The 14,166-nt window shown below is 32.6% G+C and overlaps 1 protein-coding gene across 8 annotated transcripts in view; it reads left to right on the plus strand.

Moving 5' to 3' along the window:
• The first annotated feature begins 2,627 nt into the window (after positions 1 to 2,627).
• Positions 2,628 to 14,166, plus strand: part of LOC127880324 (sushi domain-containing protein 2-like) — a 233,644-nt gene continuing 222,105 nt past the window's right edge. For 2 of the 8 annotated variants that reach the window (XM_052427721.1, XM_052427725.1), the window contains exons 1-3: positions 2,670 to 2,754; positions 10,479 to 10,594; positions 10,762 to 11,079. In XM_052427721.1, the coding sequence (XP_052283681.1) occupies positions 2,685 to 2,754; positions 10,479 to 10,594; positions 10,762 to 11,079 (504 nt within the window). In that variant the 5' untranslated portion in view covers positions 2,670 to 2,684. Of the gene's footprint in view, positions 2,755 to 10,478; positions 10,595 to 10,761; positions 11,080 to 11,391; positions 11,491 to 11,793; positions 11,954 to 12,369; positions 12,480 to 12,720; positions 12,857 to 13,193; positions 13,230 to 14,166 lie in introns of all 8 variants that reach the window. The other 6 variants (XM_052427726.1, XM_052427724.1, XM_052427723.1 and 3 more) reach the window with 6 other exon arrangements.

Consider the following 14,166-nt stretch of genomic DNA (forward strand, 5'->3'; position numbering starts at 1 on the left):
TTCATAAGGAAACTGTTCAAGGTTTCAAATGTAATAAGAAGTTGTTGCTTCAAACACTTTTGTAACGGGTTTGGTGTATTCCTGTTATACGTGTAACTGTACGTTTTGATTTTCTTTATCATATTATTCTTCCGACATTCTGATTGAAAACCTATATTTACTTTAATATCTGTTTGGGTATACTAAGTCTTTAACAGCTCGTACCATACATACAGCACATGTATTCCAAATGCACGGATTCATTCGTTTGGAAAGTTTTCTCTGATTCATTATTTCCATTGTTTATTGTTTTTATTTGTAAAACAACTGCCCTCAATCCTACGGATAAGGCCACACAATCAGTTCCGAGCTCGAGAATGGATAAACATTTGACTGGCCGTCATCAGATGGAATGAATTATCGGTAGAATAAAGGTGTCAACCTGCTACCAGACCAATTGGTTGACATACAGAATACTAGGCAAACATATTTCATCAAGTTCAATTATAATGTATTTAAGTGATTTTCCTTCAAAATTTAGAGTTAAGATGGTGGTATATATATAGTAACTTGTTTTTTTAAAATGATTTAATTAGTGTAATGTTATTTTTATCGTATGTTCAACGTATAGTTCGTTAGTATGCGTGTGTGTATATCCTGAGATGCATTTGCAGCTGAAGTTTTTTTTGCTGTTGCACATTATCAAGTACTGGATGGCATAAGCGAGCGTTTCCGCAGATGAAGCAATTTACGAGATCCATAAAGTCATCGTGCTCTCACTACCCAGTCATAACTCGGCATCTCACGGGGAATATCGCGTCATTGCTCGTGGGAAAATGTGCAGTACAAGAAAACAAAACAGCCTGCTCTACATTAACATTTCAAATGTCTTGGAACCCAAGGTCAAGTGCAAATTTATTTCAGCTTGTTTTGCAAGTGTGTTTCTAGCGATACATGAACACATATATCATGCAGCTCAATTCTACTAAAGACATCGTTGATAGGCTGTAGTTGCTTTTAACATTGTTATGACAGAAAATAAAACTTATTAACATCATGGACATATAAATACAACTATTTCAAGATAAGAGTCTGTATGCAATACATACCATGGCATAAATGTATGAATTATGAGCATTTGTGATAGAAAATGCGATACAAATAGTAGTACACCGACAAGGGTGTGTTCATATGACATGTGTACTAGTAATTAAAGAACAATACATGGACTTGAAAATTCGTTGCATTGCCAAGATGTTTATCATACAAAGTATATAATGAATGATAAATAAAATAAATAATAAAATGCATATCAAACTTGACAAGTTTACAACTACATCCTCGCATTTGATATGAATATATGAATATGTTAAATTGATTTCTTTAAATATTGCGGTTGTTTTTATGTGGAAACAGCGCCGATTCCTGTGAGCTTTTTAAACACAAAGAAAACATATTTACGTTGTATATAAATGTTTGTACACTCATTCATATCTTCTCAGTCTTCTTTTTACATTATGTGACATAATTGTGTTTGTTTCTGATTGCTGTCACAAGACACTCAATACACACGTGTTTTATCATGTAAAAATTGGATCAGATTTCGTGAGTACAATAGTTGATAAGTTCTCATTTTCGGCAAAACATTAATGTTTGATCATTACTTTGTCCAGCTGTCGTCAGTTTCTTGAATAAATGATCCGTTCGACGTGGATGGGTCTTAGTGTTTAGTTTACTGTACGTTTTTTTTCTACATTGTGAGTCTTTTGATCATGGCGTCCATAAAAATGTACACTTGTTTCAACAAAAAGAAAGCATTTGCAAACTTTACATGCTTTTTCGATTTTTAATAATATGTATGCTCCTGTCTACATATTTTTCATAAAATGCATCGCAATTCATAAAACGATGTTTGATAACATGTAATGGTATGTTACAATTATTTTAGCCAATTCTACGGTGGTACATATGGGACATGTGTATGTTTTTATTTATGTCGTTATCACAGCTTAGTATCTGATTCGAGTAATTCATGGAAACGACCGAGTAAAGTCGTTGCAACGCCTAGTTAACTCGCGGGAACAGCTTAGTCAGGCATTGGAACGAGTTAGTAAAACGTAAACACGAGATAACTTACTCGTTTGAACAACATAGTGAATTCGTGGTGTCGAATTAATTGCCAATCACAATACTCATTATTTATCGATAGTTTGAAAATGGAGGATATGAAATAAATCTGACGGATACGCGTGTTCAATTATTTACAGTTATTATTGTTATAAATATGCCTGCTTCAAAAATAAGTTATCGCGACCCAAAGAGTAATCAATCGTTTTCAAAAATAACTTGGTCGCTCCCACGAGTAAGCTATGTCGTTACCACGACTTAATAAGTCATTCCCGCGACTTGCTTTAAGTCGTTCCTAAGACGAGTTAGGATTATCGTGACAAAGATTTGCACATTAATTCCCATGATTTAGTTATCTCATTACCACGATTTATTCATAGAAGCTTTACTAAGTCAAAGTTAGCAAATACATAAAACTCGTACGTGTCACATCTGTGTCACCGTAGCTATCCTTTTATCGCGTGCATTTTCCTGCATGGTACCTCCCGCTTGCATAATGAGCTGATCTTTATCGCAAGCAAATTATATCGTCGCATAAAGGTTACACGCAATCTGAAGGCGTAATCATTGTGCAAATAATGGCGCTCGATGCAGCACATACATTTACACTGTGGATATTCATATTTTCTTTGAAAAATGATGCATATGGTAAGTAAATGTATGCGGCTGTAAATTTTAAAATATTCAAAAGTTTGAATATTTCTTGTTCATAATTGTCAGTACAACTGGTATTGAAATATGTGTCATTTGTTTAATTTACTCGAATTTTAGACCAGAAGTAAATATTTAAATCAGTTGATTCTGAATAAATTATTGTTTTGTTCCAGTTTATGCTTGTATTGCTTGTGCGATATTGACATTTCACATCTTTAATTACGGCTTATTCCTTAATTGTATGTGAAATATCTAGTGTTTAGACGATGTACACTGTGCAAGTCTGAATAAATATTTGTCTTGAAAAACAAAAAAAAAATAAAAAATAAAAAATAAAAAAAATCAACATTTGTATACGAAAATTATTTAGATTTATTACCTAAATCACTAAGACACTATGTCGCAAAGCTTCGATCTTCCAGCCTACCACTGAGAATTCAAACTGGAAGATATGCTGGTCAAAATATACCACGAAATGAACGTTTTTGCCTTTGTTGTAACGAATTAGATATTGAAGATGAGTACCATTTTGTCTGTAAATGTCCATTATACGTTGATATTAGAAAAAACTATTTAAAGAAATGTTATTACAATAGGCCTTCTGTTTACAAATTCCACCAGTTGCTGAATACAACGAATAAATTTGAACTTATTAAGTTAGCCAAATTTGTAAAAGAAGCTCTGATTTTAAGAAATAATATTACTAATGCTGTTAATTAATTTATATAGCAATCCTCCATATATTACCTTGCCTTTTCGTAACCGTATACGATGCTGATTATGTTATTGTTACTACTATGTTTATCTCTGTAACTTTTCCTAAGCGTATACGATGCTCCTTATGTTTATATTATTACTATGTTTATCTCTGTGACATAATTGTATGTGAAATATCTAGTGTTTAGACGATGTACACTGTGCAAGTCTGAATAAATATTTGTCTTGTCTTGTCTTGTCTCCTGACATGGGTTACAGACAGACAGAATGTTTTATTGACGTAAACTTTACAGTTATTTGTCATTTACAAATAGTTAAGTCATATATCAATATATAATTATGTCAACGTTAACATAATTGCATTTACATGAATATAATATTGATCGCGTAAGGTTTATCACATACATAATAATACATTTTGAGTGATTTTACACCAATAACAGAATATGCAACTGTTATAAAGAGTTTTGTTCGACTTATAAATGAATAGTCAATTTTTGAATATATATACATGTAATAAATTGAACAAACACGTCTTTGCAAATTACAAAATATGCAACTACAATATTAAGGTTTTGCGCGACAAATAAACACATGTATAAATGCTGGAAGTAATGAATTTAATTATTAAATTGTACATAGAATTTATATGATGAAACCATAAACATAGTACAAGATTTAAAATGAGTTCTACAGCGTTTTGTCAGACAAATAAGTACACTAAAGAATAAATTGAATTTAAATATCAGGTAGCACAAAAAATTGCGTTGATTTTTATGCGAATATACTATTCGATTAGTTTCACAAAAATGACGGAGGATGAAAACCATAAACAAATACAGTTATAAGAAAGTTAGACAAGAGGAGTTGGTAAGAAAAAACAACAACAACAACACAACACTTACAGATGAAGAGGAATAGATAGATTAATATTTGGGCAACTATGTCCTGGATGAGTTATGTTGGATCATGTGTTAGGGCTCTACAAATATACTTGCTCAGGTTTTTTATTTGCGTTTTGTTTGACGAACCCATTAATTCAACAAATTTAAACATACTTGGTTTTCTATAGTAGTATGCATTGATACACTCTTTTCGCAGTGAATTGAAGGCTGGGCATATCATAATGAAATGGTACTCGTCTTCAATATCTCTGTAATGACATTTTGTACATAAGCGCTGAGATCTTTTTATATTGTTATGTCTACCTGTTTCAATGGCTAATTTATGGGACGAAAGTCGCAATTTTGAGAGGCGAATTCGCAATTTCCTCGGCAAATAATAAAGATAAGACTTGAATTCCAACGTGCATTTAAATAATTTGTAGGTCATTAATGAGCTGCTATTATTAATTGAGTTGTACCAAGATTGTTTAAAAACATCTACAACAGTGGACTTAAACACGATATGGAAGGTATCGAGATTGACAGGAGAGGGATTGAGCCAAACGTATGAAAACCCATATGAGTCCAGAAGTTTCTTCACATTTAAGGCCCAATTACTTTTACAAGTTTTCATACTTTTGAATCGTTCATACAATTTAGATATAATTATGTTATTTGATTTGATGAGTTTACACCAGAACTTTATTAAACGAACGTTTCTGTTTATGTAGAGTGGATACAAATACCTGGATTTTATTAGTAAATGATGCTAGATTCTCGAATCCTGTCAACACGAAGGCGATTAGATCATACTTGTACAAACATCATTTTATCGTGCAACAGAAAGTTCAACAATGCAAAAATGTAGTTCTTTTCTAGTGAATATTAAACCATCGAGCAATTAAATTGTAATTTTATTGAATTTGTTTTCTCTTGTTTTGCATTGAAATGTATAGAGGAACGCAATATTATCTCAATTCCATCAATGTCTCTAAATTCAATGTTTAATGAGACAAGCACAATACCAGGTTTAATTATAAATGTCTCTTCCGTATACTGTGGTCACAATATATGTTTAGCTTCTTCGATCCTTTGAATTGATAAAATTATTTGTATGATTTTAGCGGAAATAACAGGCCACACATTATTCTTTGGCCAAATTACAACGTAAACAATCTATACAAAAACTTAAAACAGTTAAAGTAGCTCAATATGATTTTGTACTTTCCATTGTATTAATTTACGTCAAATTTTCCCGATCAAATCACCACATGCTTTGGTATTTAAATATGTTCATTATCCACACAAAAGTTTTACAAACATATCAATAGGATATTTCAGAATGGTGAAACAGGGTTATACCCATTCTTTCTTAATGATAAACATAATATATTTTCCAATAACTTCTTTGTACAAGTCTATGTGAAATTGTGTAGTGTTAGGCAATTTAAATTTGAACCCGATGAATGGCTTTCATCAGCTGTCTTACACTCAAACGATTCATGAAAATTAGCCCCATTATTGGAATGCACAAGTACTTAAATCGTATTCAGTTAGCAATTTTCAAATTTCTTTTTCATCGAATTAAATAATCCTCAAGAAGTAATACAGAAATATTAAAAGTTTAGTTCATATTGAGTTATTTTTTATTCCTCTACAATCAGGGTTGGCAAAAATTGTTTCGTAGAATCTGAAAAACCTGAAACAAAATTAACCACCTAAATTACATGTGCAAGATTGTTTTCAAAACAGGCAATGGACGTTAATGAGTTTTCATATGGCATTTCCGAAATTAAAAGATTACCAAGGCGATTGGCCAAGTGACCTCTCTGACCCCATAGCCTTCTATATGAGCCGTGCTCTGTGAAAAGGGGGTTTAATGCATGTGCGTAAAGTGTCGTCCCAGATAAGCCTGTGAAGTCCGCACAGGCTTATCAGGGACGACACTTTCCACCTTAACTGGATTTTTGCAAAGAAGATACTTTCTTTAAACAGAAAATAACATACAATCGGAAAGTGTCGTCCCTGATTAGCCTGTGCGGACGACAAGTCTTAATTGTGACGACACTTAACGCACTAGCATTAAACCACTTTTTCACAGAGCACGGCTCATATATTTTGTTTTTGTCATAAGAAGAAGTGCACATTGTTCATACCATAAACACAAAAGGTCATGAACACTTGGACCCATGTGTTTCACTCGAATAATGAATGCAGTTGAGTTTGTGTCACAATTAAAGGTGGAGTTTTGTTGCTATACTTTTGAGAGCCAGGTGATGAAATTACAGAACATAATCAGTTTTTCTTTTCTCTGGTTTGTTTAGTAAAATTATGTATAAGTGAAATAATACATTAACACATTGGCTTCGATAATGCAAACCTCGTGTTTTTGTCTCCAATATTTTCCATAATGTCTTTATGAGTTTTAATCATTTGGAGATCATATTAGCACTTAGTTCTCACGGGAATCTTTTATGATATCGTGAACATGTGCGCCGTCCGTTCTTGCAAACGTTCGATAACGTTTTATTCCAAACATCTCCTAAGCCGCTGTGCATTTTTGAACGAAACTACTCAGGAATACTATTTGGATAACTCTTTTTTAGGTTTCTAATCGCTTCTGTACGTTGCAGGAGCTAAAAATCGATTTAAGAATGAAACGATAAAAAGTCGCCTTCTCTGATACAACAATGTTCAGCAACTCAATATGTTGTATGTAACATCATCTATTGACCATGCCCCATGGGTCACATACTTTATGTAGACTTTATAAATATAGGATATACCTGTAAACATCTTCTATTAAACAGCCTTTTACAGTTTGGTGTATACAATTGTATGGTGTTCGTCTACAAAGGTATTTTCAAATAATGCGTGGGCTTTGTTAAAATCTTCTATAAAATCCAAGTCCGAGAGGTTTGGTATTTTGCATGCTACATTATATTGTTGCTCTCTACCAAGTTTGTTCAAATCATGTCCCTGGGGTTAAAACTCGCCACGCCCAGCGGTCAAAAAATTCATAAGGACTTAAGTAAATAACTTTGAAATCTTATCTGAAAGCACTTGGGTCATTTGTTTGATAATTAGTAATTGATAATTAAACACAGAATGGTGATTCTTTGCAAAGATTGTTAAAATAATTCACTGGTGTCAAAATCTGTTAACAAGGAATTACAAACCTTAAAAATAAACGTATATATATATATGTTAACCTAAATGCAACGTAAACGTAAGAATGACGCTTTGTGATCTTTTCATGGATTGTTTAGTTGTTTCCTTATTCACATCTGATTCATTTAAAGCCACTTGCGATGATATACAAAATTGCTTGGTGGGGAATTATGAACCTGAGATCACCCACTTGATTACGCGTGACTTCCTGTTTAAAACAACCCCTGAACATAATGGAAATCATATTAAAACTTGTCTGTAGCTACGGATGAATACATGCTTATATTTATTTACATGTTTATTATAAAACTTAGTTTTTGTGAAAACACGTATGTTAACAATTGTTCTCCAAGACTCATACAAAACACAAACAGAGCCCGCTTTCTTAAGAGTTCGTAAATGGCTTAAACATTTATGACATATTTCTGAAAGAAGGTGACCGTATTAGACTATATATACGGATTTTAAACGACCTTAGTATTTCTTTCGGCTTATCTTGTCAATGTAAAATTAAAATACAATTTTGTTACGCAATCAGAAAATAAGCAAAATAAGAAAACTGAGCATTCATGTTCTTAGATTTAAATAAATTATAGGTAATTCATACTGAAACCCAAATATAAATAAAACCCACTTTGTCATACATATGAAATTGAAGCCCAACCCTTATAGGAGAGTTTTTGTGACCCTATCACATAGAGATATAGCAAGTTTTTGCACAGTTAAATCAATGCAGACATACCCTAAATTCAGAATGTATTTACTTATGCTATTTTCCGATTTTTTATTTATTAAAAAATTAAAGGGTGAATAGTATATATCGACCTTTCCAGTGAATATTCAAGCTAAAATCGAGACCTATGTGTTAAGCAACCATTCAAAACTTTCTGGACAAGATATGCTTGTTTTATATTTTGAAATGTTATTACCGTACTGACGGCACAACCCTGAAAATGTCTTGTTCACTATTGTATATTTTACTTCCTCGTTTGTTTTGATAAATATGAAAATGTTTCTAATACACTTCACCGTTCTTTTTTCAATGCACATTACAAGATTGGCCGATAAAACTGCAATTTAAAATAATACTCCGGATTTCCTCCTCATAAAGTGCTTCACCTCTGGCATTCTATGATTTTGTGCATGTTTATGACAACCTAAGTGCATAAAGTGCCCAATTAGTAGGCGTTTTAAAGGCTATTTTCTTGTCTAGTGCTGCAACTGAGTTGCACCAAAGCACACTTTGCTGTGTCAAATAAGCTCAATTTACAACATCATTCTATGATTATATGACACTATCATGTTAACAAACATTGGTGTATCTGGTGAAAGATAAGCGGTCATATAATGTGATACCAATTATATTATAGATTTTTTCTTTATTGGCATTTTATTGCTGAACATCTTTTCGATACAGCGGAACAATTATTAAATATGTGCATACGTTCGAATTGTTCGGGATTTTAACTTTGTGAACCAGCTTTAAAATGACTTTCAAAAATGTCCATCTTTGTAACGACGTGTAAGAGCGTGGTTTCTAGGTAAAATGCCTCATTTTGAGGTAGAACTTGTAATTTTCCATAATACAGCACGTCCGGATATCATTTCACCCAGCAGTGAATACCATACATGTGTTGCTTGTGGAGATAACATGTTGCGTATGGGTAATTTTGTCCATAGCTCAAAGGCAATGTTACAGTAACTATAAGGTTTAATTTTATGAACGCCACGATGAAGCTTGATCGGACAGTTACTTCATCAGGCAATTATTTTTTCCCTTTAAAAACGTTTATACTTCGGAGAAAACTTGTCGCGCGCAAGACCTGTGTCAGTAGCTCAAAGGTCAAGGTCACTATTACAAATCAAAACAACAAAATTAATATTCATCATTCATTGGACAATGTGTAAGTCACTTAACACATATTTTAATCATTTGGTATCAATTCGCTGCGGGCAAGTAGGTTTATGCCGCTAAGTAAAAAGTTCAATGTCAAACTTAATGCCTAATGCTATAATATTGGAATTATACATCATTTGCGAACTGTATTTTCATTATCCAGAAGGCAATAATAAAACATGACTCAATAAAGGTAAAGGTCCCATCCAATATTAAATTATTATTATTATTATTATAATATATTATTATAAAACGAATTGTCATTCTTGATAATGTGCTAGACATGCAACTACTTAATGCTTTATGGCGATATCTTGTTTTTTGGCATTAAGATATCATCGTTATGGGGAATGCAAAGATAAAAAAGGATTATCTCAATGTGCAAAACTTGTCACTGACTTGTTTTGATAAAGGAATTTTCAAAGGTACTTGTGTATCTTGACTTATGATATCACTGAATTACGATAACGGGCAGCATATTTAATGCAAACGCGTATGTTTCTGATACATTAAATAACTCGAGCGTTTTAATAATCCGACTTATGACATGTCGTGCATGTAAACTGTTCAACGTCTATCTTTCAATAATACCAAAGATAGGATTTGGTGTACCTGTATTTATAACTTTTCTATATCCATGCCTTTATGGTTTTATTAATATGTTAACCCATTTATGCCTAGTAAACTCTCCCATCTTTCTAAATTGGATCAATTTATTTCCAAAATTAGGGATGTCTAGTATATTTATTTCTATATTTAGAATATTTCTTACAGGAATTCCGTTAAGCAAACAGCGCAGACCCTGATTAGACGCCGCATTATTTTTGTTTGCCAAGGCCTTTTTTCTAAACGCTAGGCATAATGGGTAAATACTTTTCTTGTGGAACGTCCATTTTGCAAACTCTAGGCTATCATCGTTTGTTGAACTGGAAGTAATTCAGAAGAGTCCGCGGACTAAAGACTGTTTCTTATTAATATCATTTGTTTTACATTCTGCTTCTTTATATTTTTTTCACATCCTTAATTATATATTTATGATTCTTTTCTAGAAGCCACACCTATGTATACATTGCCTTCTGTGGCGCATAATTTGACAGGAAAAGGACATCACATCAATACGTCTACACCATTTGTGTACGAAGGAAAACTGTTTTCATCGTTTGTTGTAAGCATACTCATAATATGTGTATTACATGTATCAATGCTCAATTATTCAGGGAAAAATAAGATTGAATAAATCATTTAAATTATTTGTGTTGCTAATTTGGCATACATATAAACTTAAATATTTTGCAATGTGATAATCAGCTATTACTATGATATTTGTTGCAGATAAGTATTAATGGATTCGTGGCTTTCACACATAACGTCACAAAACCAGATTTCAATAACATGGACTGGAGCAAGAGTGATATTTCTCCTCCTTTGGACCTACTGTTCATAGCCCCTTACTACCATGACGAAAGTCAGTACCAAAGCCGAGTGGAATATGGTCAGATAGAAGACACAAGCCTAAACAACTTTGGAGACTATTGTAGTGCGCAAGTCATAGCCTCCAGCAACTTCCGTCCAAAATATGGGATAATGGTATCATGGATCATATCTTCTACGGACTTAACGATGTGTGGAGTTGGATCTAATCAATGTTTGGTAATGACTTACTTAAGAAATAATACAAATTATGTTTATAAAAAAGTAATTATTATACAACATAATCTCATACCAATAACATATGGTTCAAATCATATCATGTATTTTTAATCCTATTACTATTATCAATTTACAGTTTTATGCTGTATTTATTATTATAATTAACATGTTTGCGTAATAAATACCAGCCGGTAAATCGATGTGCTACATTACACATTTTTATTAATAATAATAAATGATTTTATAGTTTGTTCTTTATCAATGTTAGAGACAATTGTATGTTTTTATGTTTGTCTTATTTTAATTTTCCAGAGCAACACTTTTCAGTTAGTCTTGTTGACTGATGGCAATGAGTCTTTTGCAATTTTCAACTATGAAAAGATGGGCATGGCAGCTTGCAAGAATTGTAAGGTAATGTTAAAAAGCGGCAAAAAATTAGCCTTAAATTCAGACACAAGATAAACTTGGTCATATCTGCTAGATTAATATTATAATACTGTTCGCACAAATTCGGGCTCAATATGAAATGATTTTGAATCGAATCTTATATATACGAATACATAACATACATTATTTTTCTGCACGTGTAAACCAAATTGTAAACAAGTTACCCGTTAAGGATTGTGATCTTATGAACTTGATTTATGTGCATGAATACATCTTATTTTATCGAGTATCAGTATGAAATACGGAGTATCAACAAATCATTTTCAGGCCGGTTTCAAGGGAGACGACTGGACTGATATAATATCTCGGCGTTGGGGGCTTCGAGAGTTACCGAACAAACAAAGTAGTGACACTGTTGGAAGATATGTTTTCAATATATCACCAGGACGAATTGTCAGAGCCGGGTGTTCCACAGATACATATACAAGTAAGAACATGTTTTCAATTGTGATATTTATTGTGCTACGAGTCTAAAGCGACTTTAAGATTTGCAAGTTTTTTGTTTTGATTTAGGAAATTCATTATTGTATTAAGTTAATGATTTGTCATTTTAATTGGTTTTAAATGAAATCATACTCAGTGGTTTTGAACAGTACAAATTACGAAATTGGGATCACAACATTAATGCATCGCATTCTATTTATATATTATATTAACCCTTTGTAAAGATTTATACATTAATATACAAATACCGATTTACAAATTACACATCATTCAAACAAACTATATTGAAACGTGTATTAGATCGATATAGTAATAAACAACATCGTATGTGCGTATAGAAGCTACTGACGTGCACAATCATATTTATACCGTATGCAATCGATTTTTTTTTTACTTTAGACAAACTCACTACATACCCAACGTACGCTGGAATGTTCGGCGGACGAATGATTGACGTGTCTGGACCCTGTTTCAATCGAACGGAGACGTACACATGCAGATTCGGAGAAGTATGTTCGCAGTAAAGACTATATGTTCATTATAATTTTACATCTAAAACATATACCGTAAAGTAATTTGGGAAACTACCTAAATGGACCAATAAACTAAATGTCATTTCATTTGATAGACAGATGACATTGGAATTCAAAAACAGAATGCTGTTATGAATGGTTTTTTAAACATTTAATTTCCAAGATTAAATCATCTACATAGCGACGGAATTGTTTAGTTTCATTTTAATTTTTTTAGGGACCTGATGAGAGTAAAGCCATATATTTAAGCCCAAATCGGGTACGCTGCATGGTGCCCCGTCTGTTGTTCAGAGACAACACTACCCTGTCTCTTCAAGCAAATGGCCAAACCTACACTGCGGATTTTTACATAGGTGATTGGCATTAATATCTTACATTTTATAACATATAACACTGCTGTTGACGTTATGGATTCAGGTTCATGGTGTTGGCACTAAAACGACTAACTTTTGAATTAAACATAATACTGTAAGTGATTGTCGACATAAATAATGAAATATCGAGTCGGATTGGTGCCCGGTAAGCAAAATGTGTACCACTATCCAAATCTAACAATATGAATAAACATATAATACATACTTGTTAAGTTTTCATGTAAATGCATTTGTACATTTTAAAGCGAGTATTTAAATAATTTTTTTTTTAACTAGGTAGTTGACAATGACAATTCCTCTTTATAAATATTTTTAGTTTTTCCTGGAAGGCTGACCCGAGGGGAATCCGTAGGTGTTGTGAGGAGCAAGGAGGACATGGGGTGGTATGCTAGTGATCCTTCTACTTTGACCTTGACATGGGAAAAAAACTTGCTTAGCAGCAACACTGAAGACCGCGTAGAAGTAAACTTGATTGGTTACAAAGAATTTTACAACAAGGTAATTGCTTTTTCCCTTAAGACGATAACAGATAATTTGCTACAAATATAAAAGTCATGATCATGCGTTAACATTCTGTGAACTTTTATACCGCGCCTGCTTGTCTGTTAGATTGAGTAAATTGTGGGTGATAATTTTGTGAGTTGCCAGTTTATGCATGATGCTCAGTGGTTATTATGTTATTTCGTTGCATATGCATTCTGCTATATGCCATTTAGTTTCTTGCGTTAATGGTAAAATAGAATAACAATAACCAAACTTTACTATTGGAACAAAAAGGGAACTAGGATTTTCGATATATATCACACGCTAAACATATTTGCTCCTCCCAATTACACCTATAAATCAATAAGCTGGCACTTATTTCATTCATAGAGTACATTATTATATATTACATTATTACATTATTATATCAGTTGGCATTCGTGTTGTTACTGACTAGACATATGAAGCACATCCTCATTCAAATGATACTAGTTTATGACAGTGATGTAATTATAGAATATCATGTCTTAGATTTGCATTTATATTCCAATTTAAGAGCAACATACATGACCGTTTTATACACGATAAAAAAGTCATATGCAATGTGTGTATAAAATAAGTTCCTCCAATGATATGTTAATTCATAAAGAATAATATAGACAGTACATATGTTATAGGACAAATATAAAACATGGACTGACATAGGCATGTTTCGGATTTAGAGATTGGTCGTGCTAATTGGTAAGTTGTTATTGTGTAGATAATGAATTATAGTGAATATATGAATGAATTAGTGAATGGCTGGC

Source organism: Dreissena polymorpha, chromosome 4 (genome assembly GCF_020536995.1).
Source record: "Dreissena polymorpha isolate Duluth1 chromosome 4, UMN_Dpol_1.0, whole genome shotgun sequence".
NCBI classification, from domain to species: Eukaryota; Metazoa; Mollusca; class Bivalvia; order Myida; family Dreissenidae; genus Dreissena; species Dreissena polymorpha.